At 50.3% G+C, this 27,085-nt stretch overlaps 1 protein-coding gene and 1 long non-coding RNA gene across 2 annotated transcripts in view; one reads left to right on the forward strand and one right to left on the reverse strand.

The window, feature by feature from the left end:
* The window catches only part of KPNA3 (karyopherin subunit alpha 3), a 92,799-nt gene extending 91,051 nt beyond the window's left edge, over positions 1 to 1,748 (reverse strand). The window contains exon 1 of the mRNA XM_077855808.1: positions 1,587 to 1,748. Within this exon, the coding sequence (XP_077711934.1) occupies positions 1,587 to 1,655 (69 nt within the window). The 5' untranslated portion in view covers positions 1,656 to 1,748. The remainder of the gene's footprint in view (positions 1 to 1,586) is intronic.
* A 545-nt stretch (positions 1,749 to 2,293) lies between these two features.
* On the forward strand, positions 2,294 to 20,053 carry LOC144288103 (uncharacterized). Its single transcript, XR_013356053.1, has 3 exons — positions 2,294 to 2,855; positions 5,295 to 5,455; positions 11,320 to 20,053. It is a non-coding gene; the product is annotated as an uncharacterized LOC144288103 (long non-coding RNA).
* Positions 20,054 to 27,085: the final 7,032 nt, after the last annotated feature.

A 27,085-nucleotide genomic window follows, 5' to 3' on the forward strand; every position in this document is an offset into this window, starting at 1 on the left:
ATGTATCCTGGGGAATGTAATGTGATCAACATTTTCAGGCTAAAAGGCTTGGCAACCATCCTCTTTTTCAGGCACCTATAAGTCATTGATCACATTCTGATCACCAGCAAACATTTATCGTATACCTATCACGTCCAAGCGTCCTGACTGGGTAGCACTGAGCTCCCAGAACACAGTAATACGGCCAAATAATAAAACAAAACCCAGCATCAATATCCAGCGGAGGAAACCACGTTATTGGTTCTTCTACACAAACAATTATGGGCATTTCCCAAACTACATAAGTTTTGCTCTATAACAGAGGTAAAGCTTCAAGAACAATTACTGATGGAAAAAGCTCACAGTTAATTCCTCTCATCAAGTGAACCAGTAACGAGAGGCGGTCCCAAAATTTCTTGCTGCTATTCCTAAAGTTTCACTTTTGCTTAGAATTATTTCTCACAAAAAGAAATTTAACCAGGACCAGGACGGAGAGACAGATGACCTTCACTTGTGTTAATCGAATGGGAACTCCACAGTATTTCCTTAGCTTTTTTTTTTTTTCTTGTTTCCAATTACCATTCGGTTTTATAGCTCTGGGGGGAAAAAAAAAAAAGAGTCGCTTGAGGTTTTTGTGTGTGTGTGTTTCTGGACAAAACTGAACGCTGAACGTTTTCCCACCACTAAGACAAGGGCTGGGGGGGAACATGCACGCTCCTTAGTCCCACCGGCCCTTTCTCAAGAATCCCAAAACTGCAAATCATGTCACCTCGCTTTGGAAAAGGACGCTGTGGACCTACAAGCACGTCCTCCCCGTCGAGCCCAGAGGTCAGAGTCCCAGGGAAGTTAGTGCCCTGCATACTATGTTGCTTTCAGTAGCTGCAGAGAGACCTCTAGCGCTGCCTCCCTAAGCCGAGTTTGCAAACAGTACCTGCTAGTGTCACCTTAGTGAGACAATGGCAACACGCGGAGTGGCGACCAACCAAGTGACCGCGCTGTTTACGGGGTTTTGCAACCGCCCGCAAGTGCCAGCAGCAGCCCCACGCGAGGCAGAGCCCTGCGAGGCCCCAGGGGGCGGCGCATCCCGTGTGTGCCGGTGGAAGGCGCCGAGGACGCGGCCATCCCGCGCGCCAGCCGGAGCCCGGGCAGGCGAGGGAACAGGTCCCGGGAGCGGAGCCAGGGCCCGCGGCGGCCCCGGGGCCTCCGCACAATGGGCGGCACCATTGTGCACGTCCAAGGGCCCGCTCGAAGGCCGGCGGCGCCGCGCGGCAGGCGGCGGTCCCGGCGCATCCTACCCTCCCCCACCGCCGCCCGCCGGCAGGTCGGTTGCCCGGCCGCCCGGCTGGTCCCCACCCCCTCCGCCCGCCCCGGCCCGGCCCGCGGGAGCCCGGCGCGGGGAGCCGACCCCGCCTCGGCCGCACAGCCCTTCCTCGCCCGCTGCAGGCCGCGCCCGCGCGACGGGGCCGCCTCCCGCCCCCCCAGCCCCGCGGCCCCCGCCGCCCGCCGCCCGGCTCGCCCGCCGCCGGCCCCCGCCCCTCCCCGCCCCGCCGCCCGCCGCCCGCCGCGGGGCGGGCGGGCCCAGGCCGCCGAGGCGCGCACACACTCACTTCCACATCGCGGCCCTTGTTCTTGAAGCTCTTGATGCGGTGGTTCTCCAAGCCCGGGTTCTCGGCCATGGCTGCGCGCGGCTCCGGCGGCGGCTACTCCTGCGGCTGCGGCGGCGGCGGCGGCGGCGGCGAGGCTCGGGCGGGGGAGCCGGGGGAGGGCGGGAGGGGACGGGAGGGGGAGGGGGAGGGCGCCGGGGAGCGCGCTCCGCGACGCCTCCGAGCGCGAGGTGGCAGCAGCGCCTGGGGAGGCGCAGGCCGGCTGCCGGGCGCGGCGGGAATGGCGCTGCGGCGCCGGCCAGCGGGGGTCACGTGACCGGGGCGGCCGCCCGCGTGCTCTCGCGAGGACCCCCGCGGGCCGCCCGCCCTCGCGCCCCCTCGACGAGGCAGGCCGCGTGCTCCGACGCGACCGGATCCGTCGCTTTTATGCGGCGCGCGAGACGCAGAGCCGACGGCGGAACTACAATTCCCAGCATGCCACGCACCGCAGAGGGTGGTGGGACGGGAGGGAGCGGGAGAGGGGGAAGTGGGGAAAGGCGGGGCCGATCCTCCCGGCTTGACAGAACGCGAAGAATGCCGGGAAGTCTGCGCGCGCGGCTTTCAGCGCGGCGCGGAGCCCCGCCCCCAAGGCGGCCTGTGGGCGGGGCTTACCTCGGCGCCCAATGGGGAGGCCGGGGGCGGGGCTTCGCGGGAGGCGCGGCTCGCTCTCGGGGAGCCTGGAGAATTAGAACCCGGTGGACGGTTTGGGCTTCGCTGACTTGCTGCTCTGGGGTCTCCCGGAATAGCAGCCGCCCTCGCCCGCTGTTCCCCGGCTCTGCTTGGGTTTTATAAATAGCAGTTATTTCCATCTGACATGGAGATTTGCGGTGCACGTGTTCATTGATGCGCTACCTGGCTTAGCGCACCTGGAGTTCGGCTCGGCGACCGCAGTTCTGGGCGGGTTGCGAGCACACGGGCCCTGCGGCGTCCTGTCTCGGTCATCCTCCCAAGCCCGGTCCTGCAAGCTTCACACCCGCAGTCCCCGCGTTTCCGCGTCCCCGACCCTTCTCGTGCCCCCACCGCACGCACGATGCTCTCAGCCTTAGGGCAGCACTCAGATTCCCACCTGCAGACCGGCTGTCCTAGCAGGATCGCCCCTTAGGGTCATCGGAGGACCGATTAGAGGAAACGTGGATCAATAACAGTAGCAGAAGGGAGCCTTCTGGAGCAGTTGGGGGTCCCCTGATTATATGTGAAATAGCCAGTTTCAGAGTCTATGACAGATATAAGCAGGTATGCAATATCATAGTACCGTTCAGGCGATACTGAGGTCATTCAAAAGTCGGTAGAAATAGAACCCTACCGAGATCAAAGAAGACAGCTTCCCCCCCAAGCAAAGGGGACTTAAAGATCCTGCAAGAGCAAGGGTCATGACTTCGGAGGCCTTACAATGCCGGTAGCATTTGCTTTGGGAGTGGTGGGATGTGGCCTGTTGATAAACACAGGCCCATGGAAAGGCTTCAGACCACTGTTGCCAAAGGTCCAATTTTTTTTTCTTTTTTAAAGATTTTATTTATTTATTCATGAGAGACACACAGAGAGAGAGAGAGAGAGAGAGAGAGAGAGGCAGAGACACAGGCAGAGGGAGAAGCAGGCTCCATGCAGGGGCCCCAGGACCACGCCCTGGGTCAAAGGCAGGCGCCAAACGCTGAGCCACCAAGGGATCCCCAAATTTTTCAAGGAAAACCAAAAAGCTGTGTTTTATTCTTTATTGTTAAATGTCAATTTGCATTTTTAAATGCACTTAAGTGAATCAGTCGCTTGATAACTCCAGGCCCTCACTTTTTATGATATCTGATCCTAATCCAACCACTCATTTGAAGGGAAACCACAACAACAGCAAACCCCTAACATTTAGATTACTTCAACTTTAGTTCTTAAGGCAATAGAAGTGTGCGTTTGGCAGTTTCCCTGATTGTGAGAGAAACTGCCAGACTGCTGCTCTGTTTGTATTATGATTTAGCAAGGCATTCTCTTTAAAGGTTACTCTACTCCCTTCCATCGCTTCTCTTCACCCTACTTGCTGTCATCAAATGTGTAATAAGTCTTTCATCATTTCAGGGTTTGAAACCCATTTAGTGAGCACATACCATTGTCAGTTATTGCACTAGCACTAGGATCTTTTTTTTTTTAATTTATTTTTTATTGGTGTTCAATTTACTAACATACAGAATAACACCCAGCTAGCACTAGGATCTATTTGTAAACAAGACAGCCTGGTTCCTGCCTCCTCACAGCTTCATGTCTGTCGGAGGAGACAGCCAATAAAACAAGTTACCACCCAAAAAGTGTGGTGGTTGTCAAGAAAGGATAAGGAAGCTCAAGACTCACAGCAAGGGAGATCTTTATGACCGGCTGATTCTGAAGACACCTAACACGGCAGGATAGGATCCCAAATGGAGATCTACATATCACACATGTAAATATTGAGAAGGTGTAGGGCACCTGGGTGGCCAAGTCACTTGAGTGTCCAACTCTTGATTTCAACTCGGGTCTGGACCTCAGGGTCATGAGTTTAGGCCCCATGTTGGGCTCCATACTAGGTGTGGAGTCTACTTTAAAAAAAAATTTAGGGGATCCCTGGGTGACTCAGCGGTTTGGTGCTTTCTTTACAACCTGGAAGTCTGGGTTTGAATTTAAATTCCCTGACTTCTTGGACTTCTGCTTCAGAATGCGATGGTACAAATAGGACTAGAAGCCAACCCCTTACCCAACTTTTGTTCCCCTTCTTTCGCATCTCCTGGCTCCTTCCCACACTGAGATAGAACATAGGCCACGGAGTCCTTAATCTCCGAGAAATTGCTATATCCAGTGACTCAAATTTGGTGCTTCCCATTATTGGCACACATCTCTCTTCTAACACCCTCGTCTTCTCCCTTGCCCTAAAACTTTTCCCGACACATCTTCTTTTAAGTGGGTTTCTTTCCCCAAGTTATGTTGAGTGTTTCCCACATAGCAGGCGTTGTTGTCATCAGGCGCAGTAGGGGGACTGGGGAGCAGAGCAGAGACAGGAAGGAAGAGCCCTCTGCCAGGGAGGTCAGCCAAACCCTTCTTCTTCCTCACCTCCCACTTTCCCAGTGGACAGTCAGGTGGCAACACAGAATGCGGCCCAGACGCAGCAGAACCAAAGGGAGCTCAGGATCTGTCCTTCTGAGCCAGCTGCTTCTGCAGCTACGCCTGCTCTGCTAGCGGCGTGACCACTCTCGCAGGGACTCCACTCAAAGCGAAGAGGCATCTTCCCCTGCCTCTGTCTCAGCTCCCACGCCTCGCCACCCCGCCCGCACCGTCGCAGCACAAACACACCATCCAGTGCTTCTGGGATCTGGCTCCTCTTCCCCTGCCACCCACAAGTCTGCCTTAACGTCGCCTCCTAACTGGGTCCCCTGCCTTCCCCATGCTCTCCTCGACAGTCTGACTCACCCCTCGGATCGTCCTAATTCTCCCTGAGTTCAGCACACGCCTTCCTCTCTCCTGTTGCCTCTGAATACTTCCTAAACAACTTAGGTGGGCGGCTCAGCTCCGGGTGATGCAGCCGCAGTGCAGCGCTCTTTTCTTACGTCTGACTCCCCCAGAAATAGCTGATGCTTCAGCTAACATGCCCTACTCACCCTTTCCAAAATACGTCTTAACCTTCCCAGTTTTCACATCTTTGCTGTTTGGTTTACTTAAAAGGCCCTGGCCCTGTGTCCACCTGCCCCAGGTGGTCCCTCCTTAAATACTCACTCAGGTGAAGAGCCCCCTTGTGCACGAAGGTTTCCCTGCAGGACACCGTGGAGCGGCCTTCGGGACCTCGCCAGTCAGACCCTAGGGTGGACCCTACCACAACAACCCCGGTAAGTCCCTCTTTCCCGTGAACTGTATTCTCTACAAACCCGAGTTCTGATCACAGGGTGTTTGTGAGAATCAAGTTCTCAGATGCACGTGGAAGTGCTTGGAAATGGCTAGATTAATATTAGTTGTTACCATCTTTCCAACCGGGAGGGGTATCTTCCTCTCTGCGACTCAGAAGAGTTCACAAAGTGTCTTGTATTGCTGCGATTTGCGTAGACCCTTGAAATAGCTTGTACATATTTGTGCTCCCCAGCCTAGAATAACTGAATCTCACACATGCTTTCTGAACGAATGAGTGAGTGAATGAATGAACTTCCCTCGCTCATAATCATGTTATGAGATGATTTCGCTACTGAGAGCGCCTAAAGCAAAGAGCAAATGCAGAAAATTGAAGAAAATTATGTTGAAATTCATCAACTCAGCCGCCTAGCTGTGCTCTCAAAAAACTCCGGTGGCAAAGAAATCTAAAATAATGATAAGGGATCCCTGGGTGGCGCAGCGGTTTAGCGCCTGCCTTTGGCCCAGGGCGCGATCCTGGAGACCCGGGATCGAATCCCACGTCGGGCTCCCGGTGCGTGGAGCCTGCTTCTCCCTCTGCCTGTGTCTCTGCCTCTCTCCTCTCTCTCTCTCTGTGTGCCTATCATAAATAAATAAAAATTAAAAAAAAAAAAGAATCTTAAAAAAAAATAAAATAAAATAAAATAAAATAAAATAAAATAATGATAAGAGTTTGTCTTTACTGAATACCTACCACATGCCAGGCATTTACGTAAATCATCTCTAATCCCCCTGAGAACACCGCACGGTTGGAATTCTCATCTGCATCTCTTTCTGGGACAGGTGGAGCCTGAGGCTGTGATTCAAAAGTTAGTAGCAGCAGACACAGCGTTGTGGCAATAAGGTGAAAAGTCATAGAGGAAGGACTTGAGAACTCTCGGAAGTGACTAGGGTCACCTAGAGGGGGGCTAGCGTCTGGCCAGTGAGCACTTACACATAATGATGCGGATAATACAGATAAAGAGGCTTCGTTTGGTAGTGATGGGCCCGTGGACCTACAACGCACACATTACACTTCCAGTATAATTCTCAGGTAATCAGGGTGTAAGAAAATCAACTTAATGTTAAAATTATAGTGAGCATACTATAATTATAAAAAGCATGATTCAATAATTCTGAATATACTTAAGCATCTCTCCATATCTTAAGGTCAGGATCCTGGACCTTGATTATAAGTTCACGATATCCTGGATATAGAACCAAATGATATCCTAGAGAGGAGCACCACCTCAGAAGCTTAGCGACTTGCTGGTTCCTTAAATAAGCAGCTGTGTGTCCTTCAATGGGTTATTTTGCCTCTCTTAAGTCACGAGTTCCTTACCTATAAAAGAAGCAGTTTGGACTAGATGATCACAGGAGCTCGAGTGTTTGTAGGCCAGACACTGTGATGTCCTATGCATCCAATACATGTGGCTATTAAATTTTAATCTTAATTAAAATTAAATAAAACTAAAAATTGATTTCTTCATTTATACTAGTCTCGCTTAATATTTTTTTAAAGATTTTATTTATTCATGAGAGAGAGAAAGAGAGACAGAAACACAGGCAGAAAGAGAAGCAGGCTCCCTATGGGGAGCCCGATGTGGGACTCGATCCTGGGATCCTGGGGTCACGCCCCGAGCCGAAGGGAGGTGCTAAACTACTGAGCGACCGAGGGATCCCCGCTAGTCTCACTTCAAATGCTCAGTAGTGGGAAGCCCGGGGGGCTCAGTGGTTGAGCATCTGCCTTTGGCCCAGGCTGTGATCCTGGAGACCCGGGATCGAGTCCCCCGTCGGGCTCCCTGTGAGGAGCCTGCTTCTCCCTCTGCCTGTGTCTCTGCCTCTCTCTGTGTGTCTTTCAGGAATAGATAAATAAAATCTTTTTAAAATAATGCTCAGTAGCTACCATATTGTGCCTGCCATATATTGGACCACAGAGATATAGGACATTATTACAGAAAATTCTATGGGACAGCACTGCCTTAGAAAGAACACAGATTTAGTGAGAGACAGATCTGTGTTCGATTCCCGTGTTTCATTAGAGTTGTGGGGTACCTGGCTGGCTCAGTTGGTAGAGTGAGTGGCTCTTGATCTTGGGGTCATGAGTTCGAGCCTCATGTTGGTCTTAGAGATTACTGAAAAGAAAAGAAAAAAAAAAAGTAACTATCTCTCACCAGACTTGTGACCACATTAAGTTTCTCAAACTTTTAGAGCTTCAGTTAGTTAAATTGTAGAGATACAAATACTTACACCAGGCTAATGCCTAGCACATTTTAATTACTTGATAAAGCTTATTATTAATGTTTAGGGATCAAATTCAAACTTTGGAGACTCAAATTAGAACACCAATATTTGCTTCATACCATGAGTACTCGATACATCTTGCTGACTACTCAAAAATATAAATTGAATTAAAATTAAGAACATCGTAGGACACTTGCATTATTATATCGTTTCTTCATCTAAGACATCAAACTTCTATCAGAGAAAAACAACTTGAATTGCCCCAGAGAAGCCTTAGAGTCACATAACTGTTTAAATCTATAGAGCAACCCGGGAGATTGCTGATTTCCCAAACCATCTCTGCAATTTAATTCATAAACATGTCCAGCAAATGTTTGTATTTGAACGAGAAGACTATTGGCTAACCAAGGCTGATTTGCAGAGCAACGAGGCAAAATTTGTGTCCCTGTCCCCACCACCCTTTAGCTTGGAGAGAAAACCCATGCAAGTTACACATCCCAGCATTTTTGAAAGTATTTCAACTTATCTGTCTCCCCAGCCCCACCCACTCTCCCCCCTTTGAGATCAATATGGAGCCTTATGTAAGAGCATCCAAAACTGAGAGAGAAAGCTGTGGATAATGTGCCCACAGAGCTTAATCCCTGCCACTCTCACAGAGGGACACACTGCAGTTAGGAATGCAGGCAGCCAGAGCCAAGATAATTCCAGACTCATAGAACAATTGTTCTACCAACCCCAACTACACAAAACAACCCAACAAAAATAACCAGGGGAAGCTATGAGTAACCTGCTACTCATCATGATAGGAATTGCGAACATCACACTTACTTTGAAATTTCCATTTTTCTAAGCTTGTCAAAAAAAAAAAAACAAGATTATGCAATGAGATGATAAAAAGATACAGGACAATGCTCTGCCCTCACTATTCAGAGCTGTATTGCAAAATATTCACTAGTTTTTAAAAAGCCTGTGTTTTGTCCCCTTTTTAGACCTTTAATCAAACTTCTCTTAGGTTTTCTTTCATACCAAAGAAGTATAGATAAAGGAAGATACCTCTCTTGGAAGACTACAGTCCAGTAACTGATGGGAGCATGGCTGGGGCCAGTGAAAATACATAGCAAAATGCTGTCAGAATGTGTTCTCTGACCCATATTATGAGCAGATATAGTTCTAGTCACTCACTGCGAAGAGAGAGATCTAAAACTAACCCAACACCTGCCATCTAAAATGGCCATAATTCTAAAATAAAAGTCTGCAAATTATTATTCGCTTACAGTAGACATGAGAGTAATAATGAACATTGAGCACTTAGGATTTTCTAAGTGGCCTGCATATATTATTGACAACAGCTCTCAAAGGTAGGTAGATAATGTCATTTCACATTTTACAGATAGGTGCACTGAGACACTGAGTGTTTTTTTTTTTTTTTAAGATTTTATTTATTTATTCATAGAGACTCAGAGAGAGAGGCAGAGGCACAGGCAGAGGGAGAAGCAGGCTCCATGCAGGGAGCCTGACGCGGGACTCGATCCCAGGTCTCCGGGATCAGACCCCAGGCTGCAGGCAGCGCTAAACCGCTGCGCTACCAGGGCTGCCCGACACTGAGTGTTTAAATGAGTTACCCAAGGTCACCAGCTAATCAGTGTGAGAGCCAGGACCTAAGCTCAAGCAATCTGGATTCACCTTACGCTCTCGTCTCTGTGGACAGTCTGAATAATGTTGAACTTAAACCCAAACCTATGACCATTCACCAGGACCAATAACTTACCCCTGTGTTTGTTTACAAAAAGCAGTTAAAAGGAAGAGCCCCACACATTCGATTGGAGCTTGTTGTCATCCTCAAACCCACTTCTTGGTTTTTGAAATCCCCAGTGTCTCAGCTGGCAACAATTTTGAAAAGTCAGGAGATGAATTCTGGTGACATCCTTGTCTGCAAATCAAACTGCACCTGAAGTTGAGACAGTCTATGAATTTTTCTTTTTTTAGTTATATGAATGAATAAATTTCCCTCTTAAAGAACTGTTTGAGTTTCAACAGAAGGACCCATGACCCACGTACACTCTCTTCTCCAATCACCACCATCCCCACTCAGCCAAAGAGATTTTCTCAGGGGTCCTCAAGCCGGTCTATGCAGAGTGGATCTCAAAATAGCATGACCAGAAAAGAATTCTTCCCACTGGACTTGAAATTGGGAAGACGTCAATCAGCAAGTGCTGTCCCCAAGGTGGCTGGAACCTGCCACACAGAGTCCAGGGAACCCACTCAGCCAGGGGAAGGCAGAGCCAAGTGATGCAGAGAAACCGAACCCTGTGACATCACTTCAGTCCTGAGTCCTTTTCAGTACCTTAAGCCAATAAACCCCACTTTGTGGTTAAGTTCTATTGTTAGAGATTAAGAGTTCCAGACCACCCCTTTCATATTTCTCGATTCATCGGCTCCTTTCAGCCAACCTTGCCTTGGTTCAGGTTGACGTCCCTTCTTTACAGGATGCCCCTGTTTACCTATTATTGTCTTACGAAAGCCCTAAAACGTAGTAGCTAGAAACAACAACTTATTAGCTCTCCTGATTCTGTGCGTTGGCAGTGGGCGATTGCCCAGACTTATTAGTCAGCTTTACCACAGTAGCACAGGCTCCCCGAGTCAGCTTGTCACAACCAGTGTTCCTCACCCTGCCTTTAAACAGTCACCGCCACATCAGAGAGGGCTCTGCTGCTCCTCTCCACGTGCTCTCACATCCTGGCACCACGGCTGCAGAAGTGGCTTCTATCTGAGACAAGCCATTCCTGTGGCAGAAGGAGAAAGAGCAGAACAGCAGGTGGAAACATGCACAGTGGCCCACCCTGTCACACCTCACCGATCAGAGCAAGATCCTGGCTCTTAGGGCTCCCGGGAGCTGGCTGCGTAAATGAGGTCGACACTTGAGGTCCTTTTGAGAGTTCAAGTAGGATAAGGAGAGTCACATACACGCAGAAAGGGGATTTCATACGTATGGGTGTACACACACACACGCAGAGCTTGTATACCACTTTTGAGACACACACACACACACATATACATATATATGAAGATAGATTTTAATGACTCTTGACTTCTACATGGAAGATGCAGGGTCAATCTCAGCCTGAGATCTGGGACCGGTCCTTTCCTAATCGGGGAAAGCTCAGGAAGGCCTACGCAAATGAGTCAGGCTCCTATTGAACCTGTTAGGACTGTACCCCTTAGTTCTAGGAACTGAGATCGAGCTCCCCCCCCCTTTTTTTTTTTAAATATCCTTATTTATTTATTTATTTATTTATTTATTTATTTATTTATTTATGATAGTCACAGAGAGAGAGAGACAGAGAGAGGCAGAGACACAGGCAGAGGAAGAAGCAGGCTCCATGCACTGGGAGCCCGACGTGGGATTCGATCCCGGGTCTCCAGGATCGCGCCCTGGGCCAAAGGCAGGCGCCAAACCACTGTGCCACCCAGGGATCCCTCCCTTTTTTCTTAATTATAGTAAACACATCACATAAAATTCACCATCTTCACCATTTTTTTTAAGTCTACACTGCAGTCGCGTTTTATGTACCTTGTTGTCCAACAGATCTCCCGAACCTCTTCGTCTAGCGTGACGGAAGCTCCGTTGTGCCCATGGAATCACAGCTCCCCGTTGCCCCGGCCCCCGGATCCAGCCTTGGGCTCCATCGGCGGGATCACAGAAGCTCTGGCGGCCTTCCGGGCACCAACTGCCCACCTGCCGGGGCTGCCGCCAAGCAAAGCTGACTTCATACAGCCTTCACCCCAGAGCTGCCTCGCGAAGCCTACACTGGGTCTGCCCCCAGGTCCAGCCCTACCCACGGGCATCTAACCTCCACGTCCTTGCTGGCCGCCAATCAGGAGCCGAGATCATAGTACTAGCAATATAGAACAGGAATCGTATCCATCCTTTTGTCGCACGTGTCCTATGTGATCCCAGGCATCATTCTGGACGCGGACAGATATGATCTCTAGTCCTCCCGTAACTCCAAAGTACTGTTATTCCCAGGAGTGTCTCTGCTTTCGTTCCTGCTCGAGAGCTCGACCTTGGTTCGAATCCCCCAGAACAAGCCCCCAGCACCGAAAGCATCCGTGAGGAACTGTGGAATTCACTGAAGCCTTCCCGGCACGGAGCAGAGGTTTACACTGCACATCCAGGAACGGTTAAAATCCTCCCCCGAGGTGACTTTTCCCCAGCGTCCCCTTCTGTCCCGCTATCGCCAGCCCCCTCCTCCTGCCGTCTCCAAGGCCCAGCCTCAGTTGTGTGCTGGGTGCTGATGGAGACACAGTAACAGAACCGGGGACCCAGGGTAGCTCCAACAATAAGGTTTCTCCTCCCCGGAGGGATCGGGTCCAGGCTTGGTTGGTTCAGAGGCGCGGTGAGATCGTCAAGCACCCACTGGGTGCCGTTGGCCTTCCCCCCAGCCACGCGCGCCCCGGAGGTTGGCGTCCCCAGAGCTGTCCCTCGTGGTCATTATATGGGGAATGTCTAACGCTTAGGAATGGTCTCGGCAGGTAACTTCACCCAAAGGTAAGAAGGGAGCCTTCCTTCTCACTCTCTGGCCGCCCAGCTCCCTGCACACACATGCGTGCTCGCCAGAAAGGAAAACATCTCCCAGAAATATTTCAGAAGGTTTGCCATTAAATCCATACCCGAGCCTTAATAATAAAAGTGGATCTCGGCATCCCAGCATCCTAATAAGAGAAGCCGAAGGGGCGCCTCTGCCCTGGCTTGGGCGGCAGCAAGGAGGACGCAGGGTGGGGGGCACCAGTGCAGCCGCAGTGGCTCTGCAGGGCGACACTTGTCACCCCACTTCACACACTTGGAAGCTGCAGAAAATTTAAGCGACTCACCCAAAGTCAAGTGGCAGTGGGTCCACAGAGCCCGGGCCCAGGCCTGTCTGCCCCCAATGTCCCCGCCACCAGTGGAGGTGGCCCGGAGCACCGCAGAAGACCGGGTGAGCGACAGACCAACGGACGGGCACGGAGCCCCCGGCCCAGGGGGACACCACCGTCTCAGGGTCCTGGGGAGGCGGGGCCACCTCCACCGAAGGAGGACAGCCCGGCCCTCAGCCCCGGCCCAGCTGACGAGCGAGGCAGTTTCAAGTGTCGCTGGACAGCAAGCGTCTACAGGGCCCGGCCCAGCCTGAGAAGGGAGGCAGACTCGCGTCCTTGCCTCCGCGTGTTCAGTGCTGTTCTGGAGGCTGCAGGGAGAAGGAGGAGGCGGGAGGGCCAGCAGGGCTGGGGGACAGCTGGGGACGGTGGTGTCGCCGAGCCCGAGCTGAGGCCACCCTGCGTTTCAGGACGGAGCAGTCCCTCATGTCCCAGACAAGGACCCCGAGTCAAGCAGAGACCTAACCTGGACTAGGAGTGCGCCCCATACATGTGGTGGGGGTGACAGACGCTTGGGAAAGCTCCCCCTTCGAAACGGTTCACTGGGAGGGCGTCTGGGCACCCCGACTGCCGGCGTCGGGGCTCGGGTGGCATGGGGAGCTCTTCACGTGGCTCCGTGCATTCCTCACCCCCACGGGCCGCAGTCGGCCCACCGGTTCGTCTAAAGCGAACACTAGTCCCGGAAGGCTTCTTGTCCTGTTTTTCTCACTTAAAGATCCAAAAGCAACTTTTCACACCCCGACCGCTCTCAGGTGCAGAGACTGAGGACGGGAGCGGCGAAGGAACGAACTGGCCCAAGGGCTCTCCTTTCCCAGCTGGCAGAGCCTGATTCAGACCCTCCCCGCCACCAGGCCAAGTGTCTTCTGGAACCTTCCCTCCCAGAGAACACATCTCACAGGAGGGGTCGTTATAGGGTGAGGACCCTGGACCCAAATAAGAAAGGGGGTGTCCAGTAGGAAACCAGCAGAAGTAGGGCGGGTGAGCCATCAGTGGGAAGGACGGAGAGGAGAATGGGGTTTCTGAACGGCTGTCACGCTGTGCTCCATTCTCACATATATTTCTGTCCCAAAGTAGTTCTGAAGGAATTCAGCCTCAGGGAGAGCAGTTTTGCCACTTTGGTGATGCACTCAGACTACGTTTTCTATCACTTGGGCATATTTACAAATGTGCCCCAAACTGGAAATGGTGGGACAACACTGAATCCGGACCCTTGCCGCTCAAAGGGTCGTCCATCCCTCGATTGCTGTTCAGAAATGCAGATTCCTGGGCCCGTCCCCCCAACCCTCCCCAACCCTCCCCTCCGCCAGGATCCCTGGTGCTTTGGTGCACTTGAACTTTGGAGAAGGTGCTGCTTCGGGTACATACCTTGCCCCGGCGTTCCCTGGCCCATCTCAGCTACTGGTCACGAGCCTGTGAAAATCGAACACAAGTCGGTCATAGTGCGGGCTCCGGACGACAGATTCTACATCAAGGCAGCATTTGCTATCTTTTACCTGGATTTGTGTTTGATTTACTCTAATAACTCCTTCTGAATAGATTTTTCAGAAAGATGTCTGGTTGCGCACAAGGAGGGGAAAGATAATGGGGAAAAGGAAGTAACTGGGAAGCAAAGCGGGGGTGCCAGCCACCGTCTCCCCGTGGCCCAGACTGATGGTGCAAGACCCTCGATGTGTTACCGAGTTTCCCCACGGGCGCCTGCAAAGCCCGTCACCTGGGGTGCCCGCTGGGTGGTCTGGATGGTGAACCCCGGGCCCTCCCACCCAGAACTGCTCTGCTATTTTGCAAATGTTCGGATGGCTCTGCTGAAAGCGGCGGGACGACAGCTGGGGAATCAGCTCATCTTATATTAATAGAGCCGTGTTGAGCCGTCCAGGTCCCTCGGTACTTTATAACGCGGAACGTCCTTTCTTTCCCAGGCTGGGGAAGGGGAGGCTCAGTGGGCGGGCGGAGAGGGCCCTGTCCCCCCAGATGGGCCCTGTCCCCCCAGATGGGCCTCCCCGCATCCTTGCCCGTGAAAACGACGTGAGGGGAAGGAGGACGGGAGACAACACCTGCACTGAACCATCAGGCCTTCCCTACGCCGGCAAAGAGCCGCACAGCAAGAAGCTTCTCGCCCCAGCCCTGCCTCAGTTTGCTTCGCGAGCAGCTCTGTCGGTGGAAGCAAGGTGCAGATGTCGAAGCTGGGTGACAACCCTGAAAGATAAATCTGGGCTATTTTTAATACCGGGGCTGGCTGGTGGCTTAATATTAGCAGAGTCAAAGAAAACAGAATGTGGCAACAGCAGCCGTTACCCAGCACTCCTGCCTGCGCCAGCAGCGTTGTCAACACCGTGCAGGATTGCAGAGGGATAAAGTATAATCTGGGATTGCAAGGACTTCGTTTGGCAGGAGGATTTATTCAAGATAAATGGCTGGAGGCAGGGTTGTACCGTATAAACAATAAAGATACGCACCTCAGCCCGCTGGGCACGATCATTGACCTACGCGGGGTGGGAAAGCTCAGATGCTTGGGTTAAGCAACCTTTTCTTTTCTTTTCTTTTCTTTTCTTTTTTTCTTTTCTTTTCTTTTTTCTTTTCTTTTCTTTTCTTTTCTTTTCTTTTCTTTTCTTTTCTTTTCTTTTCTTTTCTTTTCTTTTCTTTTCTTTCCAGGAGAGAAGTAATGCTGTCTTTAACATTATTGAACATTTACTAAACCTGAATTGGGAATCCCTGTCCCCAGTTCTTTTGGGGTGAAATAGATGGAAGTCGCTAGAAGGGAGTTGTTAGGCAGATTTTCTACGCGTCGCCAAAATAAGTAAAAAAAAAAAAAAAAAAAAGTAAGCTATTCTAGGGCTGAGCACAGAAACTGGGTGAGCACAGAAACCTGGCCAGAGAGGAGGAAGGAGGATGGTGGGAATTTCTTAGATATAGTTTTCCTAATCTCTACCGTTCGCATGGGTCAAGATTCCTGCGAGGGTGAATTTTATTCATCAACCTGGCTGGGCCGTGGCGCCCAGATGTAGCCTCAAATGCTGTTCTGGATGTTTCTGTGCGGGTGTTTTTGAATGAGATGGGCATCTAAATCGGTGCCTTCGATAATGCGGGTGAGCCTCGTCCCATCAGTTGAAGGCCTGGATAGAGCGAAAGACTGACCTCCCTCAGGCAAGAGGGAATTTCCCGCCCGACAGCCTTTGGACTTGAATGGCACCATAGGCTCTTCTTCTTCTTCTTTAAAAAAGATTTTATGTATTTATTCATGAGAGACAACAGAGGGAGAGAGCCAGAGACACAGGCAGAGGGAGGGAGAAGGAGGCTCCATGCAGGGAGCCTGACGCGGGACTCGATCCCAAGACCCTAGGGTCACGGCCTGAGCCGAAGGCAGACGCTCAACCACTGAGCTCCCCGCCCCCGCCCGGGGACCCCAGTATTGGCTCTTCTTAGGTTTCCAGACCACCAGCTCCCCCTGCAGATGTGGGGCCTGGACAAGCCGATTCCTTAAAACCTATGTGTGTGTAGGGGGTGTGTGTGGGGGTGGGTGTATACACACACACACACACACATCCTACTACTTCTGTTTCTCTGGAGAACACTCAGTCTTGCAGACTCTTTGTGAGTTTTTAGAAGGAATATTTGTCGAATGCCTTCTAGGTGTCAAACTATGGACCCTCTTCCCAGAAAATTTTACATGTGAACACAAGTTGTACATATGGTTTTCAGGGAATCACCAATCTGTCGAAGCACTTCATGGACCCCCCCCCCAAATTAAAAACCCCTGAGCCTCAGGACGCCCAGGTAGCTCCGTGGTGGAGCATCTGCCTCTGGCTCACAGGGTGACCCCAGAGTCCTGAGATCGAGTCCCACATCGGGCTCCCTGCATGGAGCCTGCTTCTCCCTCGGTCTGTGTCTCTGCCTCTCTCTCTCTCTCTCTCTGTGTCTCTCATGAATAAATAAATAAAATCTTTAAAAACAACAACCACCCCCCTGAGCCTCTGGCTAGTGAAAGCAATCTAACAGAACATGTCCCTCTCCCCGGCTTCCTGCCCTGGAAGAGCAATTAGCCCCTGGCAGGTGGGGTAAGGGCGCGGCTGCGGGGTTCTAGGAGCCTCATAAGCTGCCCCACTGACGTCCCCTGTCCCTCAGCTCTCGGGGGGCCGGGCACCTGGGCCGCCAGTGTCGGGTGTCTGCAGGGCAGGCGTCCCCCGGTGCCCGAGGATGAGGAGGCACTCCACGGCCCGGGGCGCAGCCAACCCTGGCCGGTGGCCCTGAAACGTCGGCGTCACCTCCCTGGCACCCCGCCCCTCCGTGGGCTCTTGCTGGAGGAATGGGGGTCCGGGCGTTGGGGGTGCCCAGCCAGAGGCCGTTCGGAGGGCCATGCCTTCCCCACTTTCTTGCCTTGCCGGGGGCCCAGGGAAGGAGGTGACGATAGAGGAGGGAGCCCAAAGGAGCAGGACGCAGATCCCTTGGACTGTGATGGAAGCAAGAAACAAGCCTTTATTTCCTTAAAGCACTGAAATCTGGGGGTTGTCTGCCTATCTTGACTAGGACATATAGGATTATGATCGCTGGGAGAAAGGGACTAGTAGAAAGCACTAGAAAAATACCAACTTAAAAAAGCCAACATGATTTACATCATCACCCATTGACCTTAGCAGAGACTGAAAACAGGGTCTAAGGAAATATCCCTGGATGAAGACTAAGGACCCCAAAAGTCAGAGATGGCCTGAGGTGAGCAGGCTCCCGCTGAGGGCCTCCGTGCTGCTCTGGTCCAGGGGGCGTCATCCACACAGGCTCTATATGTGAGTTGTGCAGTGCACAGGCCACTCAGCTGGACAGGTAGCCCTGCTCCTGAGAGCGGCAAAGCAGTAAGAAGGAGGCCGGGGGGGAAGGGGCGGGGAGGTGAGGCGGGAAGCATTCTGTGCCTCTCTCATGGTTTCATCCTCCAGCCAAGCACTGGCCCTGGTCGTTGTTGTTGATGTACCCGAAAAGTCTACCCACACTTCACCTGATAACTGTGAGCTGAGCCCTTTTGTTCACAAGAAGAAGCTGATCTTCCCCGAAATAGTTCTTTAGGGCTCCTGTACGTTACTGGTTACCAAAGGAGACACTGTGAGAAGGGTGACTTATTTGTCGGCCCTATAGTTAGAAAATAGGGATTATTATTCCCATTTGTCCTAGAAGATCTTTCTTTAATGACTCCTGTGTACGTGATTATTGGCCCCCAGCACATTCTCTTCAAACTTTATATTATGAAACGTTTCAAACATACACAAAACATAGAAAATAGTGTCTGTTGCAAACCACCGCCCGCCTTTAATAATTATCAACATATGGAAATCCCATTCCACCCTTCTTCCTGCCTTCACCTCCCTGGGTGATACTAAGTCCCAGACTTCGTATCATTTCATCCATACGTTTTAGTATTATTATTTTAGTATCCTGTCTTTAAAAGATAGGGACTTTAAAAAATAAATAAATAAATAAATGATAGGGACTTTAAAGAAAAACAAACACATAACCGTAATGGTATCATACTTTTAAGGTTTTAAAAATATTATCAAATAGTGTTCAAATTTCCCCAATTTTCTCATGATTTTTTATACTTTTCTTTTTTTTTAGGTTAGTGTCCAAACAGGACCCACACTTTGCTGTTGGTTATTGTATCATCTATGTCTCTTTTAACTTAAAGGCTCCCCTGCCTTCTTTTATTTTTCCCTTATTATGTATTTTTGGAGAAACTGTCATTTGTCCCATAGACTTTCCCACATCCTGCACTTGGCTGATTGCATCCCTGTGGTATCATACAACATATTACCCTAAGCCCCATATTTCCTGAAAAGTATCAGTTGGATCTTGATGAATTCAGGTTCCAGGGGTGCCTGGCTGGCTCAGTTGGTACAGCAGGAGACGCTTGATCTCTGGGTTGTAAGTTCAAGCTCCATGTTGTACATAGAGATTGCTTAAAAATAATAATCTTAGGGGCGCCCGGGTGGCTCAGTGGGTGAGCGTCTGATTCAGTTCAGTTCATGATCCCAGGGTCCTAGGATCCAGCCCCGCATTGGGCTCCCTGCTCAGTGGGGAGTCTGCTTCTCCCTCTCCTGCTATCCCACCTTGTGTGCTCTCTCTCCAGCAAATAAATAAATAAAATAAAATAAAATAAAATAAAATAAAATAAAATACTGATTAGTGGATTGAGACACTGACGGCTTGATCCATTCATTTAAAAATTACCCATGAGCTAAAACTTAAAAATAAAAAAGAAATAAAAATAAAATTTAAAAAGAAAAATAATTTAAAATAATTTAAAAATAAATAATACAAATTTTTTTGGCAAAAGTCTCCCATAAGCTTTTCCCCTGATAATTTTATCTTTTTTGTTTTGTTTTGTTTTTTTTAATAGGCTCCACACTCAACATGGGATTCAAACTCATGACCCTGAGTGAGATCCAGAGTCGCCCCATGCTCTACCAACCGAGGCAGCCAGGTGCCCTTCCTCCCCTGGTAGTTTTCAAGAGCCATCAATGATTATCACAAATCTATCAGTTCATTAAGAATTGCAAAAATTAGGCACCCTCGGTCTACTATTTCTCTTTCCTCAATTAGCTGGAATGCTGCTAAAAGAAGAACTTTTGCTCAACGACGACTTAGCTATCCTGAGATACAGTTCCTATAGAAAAGACAAGACAAATGCTCGATTCTTTCCCTTTTTAAACCAGTTTTCAGAGTAGTGAGATGGTTCCCTAGCAACCTGTAAAGGTGACCTACGCAGGGTATTTTTTTCCCCTTGGTATAATTTATAAACTCGTGGATTTTAACATGTTTGATGTGTTTTGATCCACTGCAGACACTCCAATTAGTCCATCCTTGAACTTTGAGAGTCTCCTTGCCCCGGCTCCTGACCTCGTCTTCTGGCCAGGCCCCGAGTCTTCGAAAGCTTCTTTGCTTTCTGGTGGGACAGGATGTTCAGTCCTTGCCCCAGCTCTGTGATCGGGGATCGCCCAGAGGAGCCCCGCTTCCCCTTCGGTGACAAGTTGAATTTAGAGACCAGAATCCGGGCGCGGGGGTTGCTGTGGTTTGTCAGCCTTCCCAGCGGCCCCCCTCTGACGCCCTGTCCTCACCCCATCGGAGCCGAGCGCCTCCTGGGGGACAGAGCCCCAGGGCCCCTCGCTCCCCTTCAGTCACCCCTGCCTGGCCCCGCTGGCCCGCAGCCCACTGCCCCCCTCCTCTCACCCTGGTTCGACGGCCCCGCTCACCCTGACATCCCTGGACAGCCTCCCGCGCTGACCGCACAGCTCCCCTGATCCCGAATACTCTCCGCGCCTGCCCCTGCCTCGCTTTTCCCAGCAGCGTCTTAAAGGCTCTACTAGGCCAGGACCCGCGCACCTATACACGGCCCGTCCGTGGGTGCAGCTGGAGACCCGCGCACCTGTACATGGCCCCTCCGTGGGTGCAGGTGGAGACCCGCGCACCTGTACACGCTCCCTCCGTGGGTGCAGGTGGAGACCCGCGCACCTGTACATGGCCCCTCCGTGGGTGCAGGTGGAGACCCGCGCACCTGTACACGCTCCCTCCGTGGGTGCAGGTGGAGACCCGCGCACCTGTACATGGCCCCTCTGTGGGTGCAGGTGGAGACCCGCGCACCTGTACACGGCTCCCTCCGTGGGTGCAGGTGGAGACCCGCGCACCTGTATTCAGCCCCATCCATGGGGTGCAGGTGGAGACCTGCGCGCCCGTACACGGCCCTCCCCAGCCACTCTACGGTAAATCACACAGCCTGGGAGGTCTTCCCGCGATTGCACTGGGCGGCGAGGGGGATGTGGGGGGAGGCAGCGCGGCCCCCTCCTCCTTGGCCCAGAGTGAGGCCCGCCGCCCAGCCTCTCCCTTCCCAGGGTAACTCTCCGGCGGTCGGGGGCCCAGCGTCCCGAGCCTGCCCCCAGGGCTCAGTTAGCGGAGCACCTCTCAGGCCTGGGAACCGCACTGGGAGGCCAAGGGGAGGCCGGCAGCTCCGGGGCCCCTGCTGAGGATGAAGGCTGCGGGCGGTGGGGGTGCAGCACCCCGGGCCTCTACAGCCCTGGAGCCTGCCCACACTGTCTCTCCCCCTGCCCTCCCATCCCTATACTACGGAAAGGAGTCATGATCTCCGGGAACAGCGCCCTGGCACAGGTGAAAACTGAGGCGGAGCCCTCCCTCCGCGGCCCTCGCCTGATGCCCACCTGGAGAGCTGGCTCCTCTCCCTGGGCCCAAGTGCCCTGGGCTCCCAGGCTCCCGAGGCGGGCCCCGGCCCCAGCTGAGTGAGGGCCCGTCTAAGATGCTAGGACGGCACCGTCGCCCCGAGCTCGTCAGCCACGACTGTTCATGACACGCTGCCGGGCAAGCACTCTTGTCCTAAGGTTTAGCCCACAAGTCTACCGCAAGGCTACCAGACAGCGGATGCATTATCTGAAGTCCCAGCCTGGGAAGAGGCCCGGGCCTCCACCCCAACTCCGCCGACCGCGAAGCACAACACTCCCCAGCCACAAAAGCCTCTCACAGATGCACCTGAATGGACGTGGCCTCATCTCCTAGACATTTAGGTGGAGAACAGAGCGTCATGTGCCCATTGGTGTAAAAGAAGCCAGCGCTCATACACACGGGGCGTGTGTGCGTCTGCAACAGATGGGCGTCGAGGCAAAAGGACGCATGCTTCACTGCGTACCTTTCAGTTGTCTTGCCATTTTTAGAAGGCACATAAATCATACTCAAAAACATTTAAGAAAAACTAAAGAAAGCACTTAGAGAATCAATACCATCCAATTGACTGATGGGCCTTGGCTTTCCGAGAAGGGGGTGTGGATGGGAGCTGAGGAAGGGAGCGCTTAGAGGAAGACCTCGTCCCCTAGGGAAGGTGCTAGAATGAGGAGGATGGGAGAGGTGGGAGAGACAGCCAGGGACAATCGGGCTGAGAGATCGTGTGAGGTCCTTCAGGTCACAGCCCGTGACACCAGTAGGAGACGTGAGGAGGTGTCTGTTGGGGGGGGCCTTCTGTCCCAGGAGCCTCCCCTGCGGCCTGGAACGGCGGTGCCAACCCCACGCCCGGTTTCAGCAGTGGCTGTCGGTCTTTCCCTGCTGGCGGTGGTGGAGGAGACGCAAAGGTGCAGAGAGGCTGGGAGGCCCTGGATCCGGGACCTGCGACACCCCAGCCCCACATTTGCACTATTGCGGGAGTGGGACACAGAGGGGAGCTCGGCTGGCTCTGCGGGAAGCGTGTGAGGCCCACGGGTGTCAGGGCCGCCCCAACTGGGCATGCTGTTCTAGTGGAATCGAATTCTGGGAAGCAGCCTCCCTCGAGTTGTTGCTTCCCTGGTTGTTCATCCTAGAATTGCTTCAACCTTGTAAAAACCGGGCTGGCCATTGGCTTCCAAAGAGCTTTGAACGGAGGGGGGGGAAGGATTTTCATTGGTTAAGGCCACCGATGCTTGTCGCTGGCCACGTCCTGCCTCCCCTGCATTTCCGTCCCCCATCAACAGCCCTTCTCAAGATGCCACCTGGTGAGAGAAGGACCCAAGTGAACATCCCAGAGGCAGAGTGAGCCCAGGCCGACTCCAGGCCAAGCCTGCTCCCCGTGACCCCCAGACCATGACGGAGCAGAGAGACCTACACCCAACCGCCTAAGGCCCCCAGGCACCCCAAGGGTGGCAAATCTGCACAGAATCAGAGTTGTGGGGCGACTGGGGGGTTCAGATCGTATCCTGGGGTCCTGGGGTCTGGAAGCCTCCTCCTCCCTCCTGCTCTGCCTGCCTCTCCCCCTGCTTCTGCGCCCTCCCCCTCCCTCTCTCCCTCCTTCTCTCCCTCCTTCTCTCTCTCTGTCAATAAGTAAAATCTTTAAAACAAGAGTCTCTGTTACAACAGCTAAAGTGCATTGCCCCCCCCTCCTGTAACTCTCCACCACGTTGCCCAATTTTTAATCTTCTTCACAGCACTTGTCGTGTTTTGTTTTTATGCCCCGGCCCATGTCCTTCCGCTACAATGACACCTACACACCCGGTGCTCTGCCTCCTTCCCCTCTAGGTTTCCAGTCTCTCGCTTCCTTTTCTCTGCTCCCCTTCCTTTTGTTCTTATTGTTGTTGTTGTTAGTATCTTAATTGGATTTTAAGATTCTGACAACTTCATAACATTTTTTTGGTCATTTTTAGGTTTTTTTTTCATCCTAATGAGCTAAAATAGTTTAAATAACATAAATAGTGTACACTTATGGAAGCAACGCTACTCAAAATGTGATCTGCAGGCATGAAAATGTAAATCGGCTTTGTCACTAAATATATTGTTTAGTTCGGCTGACCTTCTCTCTTTCTTCTTCTTCTTCTTTTTCTTGCCAGCCAAAATGGTCTTATTTATGAAGCCACTGCAACAGTTCTGGAGGAGATAATGAGGGTGGTGGCACAAGGAATGGACACACAGTTGTTCTCTACGATGATATCTATGATGTTTTAAAGTTGAAGATGCTCGATCGAATTCATTCTTAACATGGAGCTGATTGAAAAAGTTATAGCATATCCATCCATCTAATAGAATATAATTCAGTTATAATGTAGATCAATTTTTTTTCAAAAAATTTTTAAAGATTTTATTTACTCATGATAGACATAGAGAGAGAGAGAGAGAGGCAGAGACACAGGCAGAGGGAGAAGCAGGCTCCATGCAGGGAGCCCGACGTGGGACTCGATCCTGGGACTCCAGGATCAGCCCTGGGCCAAAGGCAGACACTGAAACGCTCAGCCACCCAGGGATCTTTGTAGATCAATTTTGATATGGAAACTCATTCACATTCTTTAAGTGAAAAAAGGCAGATTACAAAATAGTTTGTATAGTGTTTAATTTGGAGGATACTAATTGCCCCATATCTAAATTTGTACATCTACACCAAATATATATATCCCAGAGTGCTTGATTCTGGGTGTTTAAATCACAGGTATTTCATTTATCTTTTTAACATTTTTTATTCACTCATTTGAGAGAGAGCAAGAGAGCATGAGCAGGGGGCAGGGTCAGAGCGAGAGGGTGAAGTGGACTGAGCAGGGAGCCCGATGTAGGACTCGATCCCAGACCCTGGGATCATGACCTGAGCTGAAGATGTTTAACCAACTAAACCACCCAGGTGCCTTAAAGGTGTTTTAAAACAATATCCTTCCCCCAAATCTGTAACAACAGTAATAGAAAACAAACAGATATATGTCTACCTCATCAGCTCAGGGTATAATAGGGCCACAACATATTTAATACACAAATATTCATTTGGAAATATATATCCCAATATATGACAGGTTTATTTTTCTCCAAAGGTTCTCCTCTCTGATATTTCCTGGGACCCCCCCCCCCAGGTTGAGTTACTAAATCCAAAGGGGTCAGTTCAGGACACCGTTAATAAAATCAGATGTTTGGGGGGTTTTTTTGCTTTGTTTTTCTGTTTCTGTTTCTGTTTTTGTTTGTGTGTGTGTGTTTGTTTTTTTTTGTTTTGTTTTTTGTTTTTTTTTTAAGCAAGGCTTTTTGAAGGGAGCAACATGTTGATTTACGTTCTAGTGTAAGCTCCTTACCTCTTGGCAGACTGGTAATACACAGTTCCCTAACTGGCTGCTGGAAGTAGCACCGCCTTAAAGGGTGGATAGAGCACAGTCACAGAGCCACCTGGACCTGCTGCTGTTTCAAATGTTAGTTTTAAATTACTCTTCTAATCGCTTCGATGTATTGATCTGTTTAGTTTTCCTTCCTTTGCTTGGATCAATTTTGGTAAATTATATTTTACTAGGAAGCCATCAATTTTTCCGCTTTTTAAATATAGTACAAGAGCATGACCCATATTTTCATACAGTTCTCCAAACCTGTTTATATCTGTTTTGATTCCTAATCGGCAGATGGAGGCAGACGTAGTAAAAGAGATTGAGGAAAAGGGGTCAAAAAGATTAGAGTTGAACCAAGAGAAGTGAGTATTATGCTGGGCACTGCAGATGCAAGGATACTCAGACTCTCAGGGGTTTCATATTTTCTCTTTTAATTATTCTGAATTAGTTTCATTTCTAATCACTATTTGAAGAAGTAGATATTGCTCTTCTGCTTATGGGCTAGGCTAGTCTAGGTAGAGGCTGGTTAAAGGATTTTTCACTTGTTTTTGTTTGTCTTGTCAAAAAAATATGTTTGCTTGTTTGTTTATGAAGCAAGGAGGGGTTGGGAGAGAGACAATCTTAGGCAGGATCCATGGTCGGTGCTCAACACGGAGCCTGATGCGGGGCTCGATCTCACGACCCTGAGATCATGACCTGAGCCTAAATCGAGAGTCGAATGCTTAACTGACTGAGCCAGCCAGGCACCCCTTAAAAAGTTTTTCTTGTTCAAAAAATGTTTAACAAAGAATACAAATAAGAAAATCCCCTTTGCATTCAGAGGCTGAATTATTGTAGAGTACCATCAGTGCTTATATATTATGAACTAATATTAATAATTTTAAGTTTAGCTTTGGACTTAGAGAACAGTTCATCAATTAGTTAATCCAGATATACTACGATTACAGTTGACTCTTGTACAATGTAGGGGTTAGGAGCGCTGACCTGCCTGGCTCAGTCAAAAATCCGCATATAACTTGCAATTCCCCAAACACTTGACTACTCAGCTTACTGTTGCCTGGAAGCCTTACCGATAACATGGACCATCAACTAACACAGATTTTGTATGTTATACCATATTCTAACAATAAACCAAGGCAGAGAAAAGAAAATGTTACTAAGAAAATCATAAGGAAGAGAAAATACATTTGTGGTATTGTACTGTTTTTATAAAAAAAAAAAAAAATCTGCGTCTAAGTGGATTGGCACAGTTGAAGCCAGTGTGGATCAAGGGTCAACTGTACTCATTGGATAAAGTTGGTTCAACTTGTACTCGTCAACATCTTATCAATCTTTAAGAAGCACTTTAACTCCCACAGTTTTCCATAAAGCATTCGTTAGTCTCAAGTCATGTCTCTCCTTCCACTGAACTTCCAGAATAATTATTATCTATACGATTTGTCAATTAATCGTATACTCCACTGGGCTATCTCTCCTTCTTTTCTTCCTTCCTTCTTTCCTTCCTTCCTCCCTCCCTTCCCTCTTCCCTTTCCTCCCTCCTTCCTTAGAGTGAGACAGAGAGAGAGAGAATGAGTGAGGGAGGGGCAGAGGAAGAAGGAGAAAGAGAGAGAAGCGGGCTTCCCCCTGAGCCTGGAGCCCGACACTGAGCTCAAGCCCACAACCCCAAAATCATGACCTGAGCCGCAATCAAGAGTCAGATGCTTAACTGGCTGAGCCACCCAGGGGCCCCTCACTAATCTCTTCTATTATTCTTGTTCTGTTTTTTCTTCTTAACAAATTTTTAAAAAGTAAGGCTTTATTTTTAGGCAGTTTTAGATTTAAATAAAAATTGCAAAGATAGTACAGAGTACAGATATATTCCCCACCTCGTTTTTCCTATAACATCCCACATTAGTACTGTACATTTGGTACATTTAATGAATCAAAACTGATACATTATTGACTAATGTCTACACTCTATTCAGATTTCCTTAGGTTTTACCTCATGTCCTTTTCCTGTTCCAGGATCCTGTCTAGAATCACAGGCTTCTCTTGGCTGTGGCAGTTTCTTAGACTTTCCTTGCTTTTGATGAGCTTGACAGTATTGGTCAGTAGTATTGGTCAGGTATTTTGTGGAATGGCCTCCTATTGGCATCTGTCTGGTATTTTTCTCATAATCAGACTGTGATAATGGGTTTGGGGGATTAAGGTCACAGATGCAAAATGTTATTTTCATCACTTCATATCAAATGTACATACTATCACCATCATCTTTTTTTAATCGTTTTTTTAAGATTTTATTTATTTATTCATGAGAGATACAGAGAGAGACAGAAGCAGAGACACAGGCAGAGGGAGAAGCAGGCTCCATGCAGGAAGCCCAACGTGGGACTCGATCCCAGGACTGCAGGATCACGCCCTGGGCTGAAGGCTGGCGCTCAACCGCTGAGCCACCCAGGGATCCCCTCACCATCATCTTTTTAAACATTACTTATTTATTTGAAAGAGAGAGAGTGAGCACAAGCAGAGGGGAGGAGCAGAGGGAGAGGCAGAAGCAGACTCCCCATGGAGCGGGGAGCCCGACACAGGGCTCTTCTCTAGGACCCTGAGATCATGACCTGAGCTGAAGGCAAATGTTTAACCAACTGAGCCATCCAGGCACCCCTCAACATCATTTTTTAGAAGATTTCTTAATTTTAGAGAGAGTGGAAGAGAGAACAAGCATGGGGAGGGGTAGAGGGGGAGAGAGAAAGATAATCCTCAAGCACACTTCCCACTAAGCACAGAGCCCAACATGGGACTTGATCCCAGGACCCTGAAATCATGACCTGGGGCTACATCAAGAGTTGTACGCTCAACTAACTAAGCCACACAGGCACTCCCAACATCATT

This window comes from Canis aureus, chromosome 17 (genome assembly GCF_053574225.1).
Source record: "Canis aureus isolate CA01 chromosome 17, VMU_Caureus_v.1.0, whole genome shotgun sequence".
NCBI lineage: Eukaryota > Metazoa > Chordata > Mammalia > Carnivora > Canidae > Canis > Canis aureus.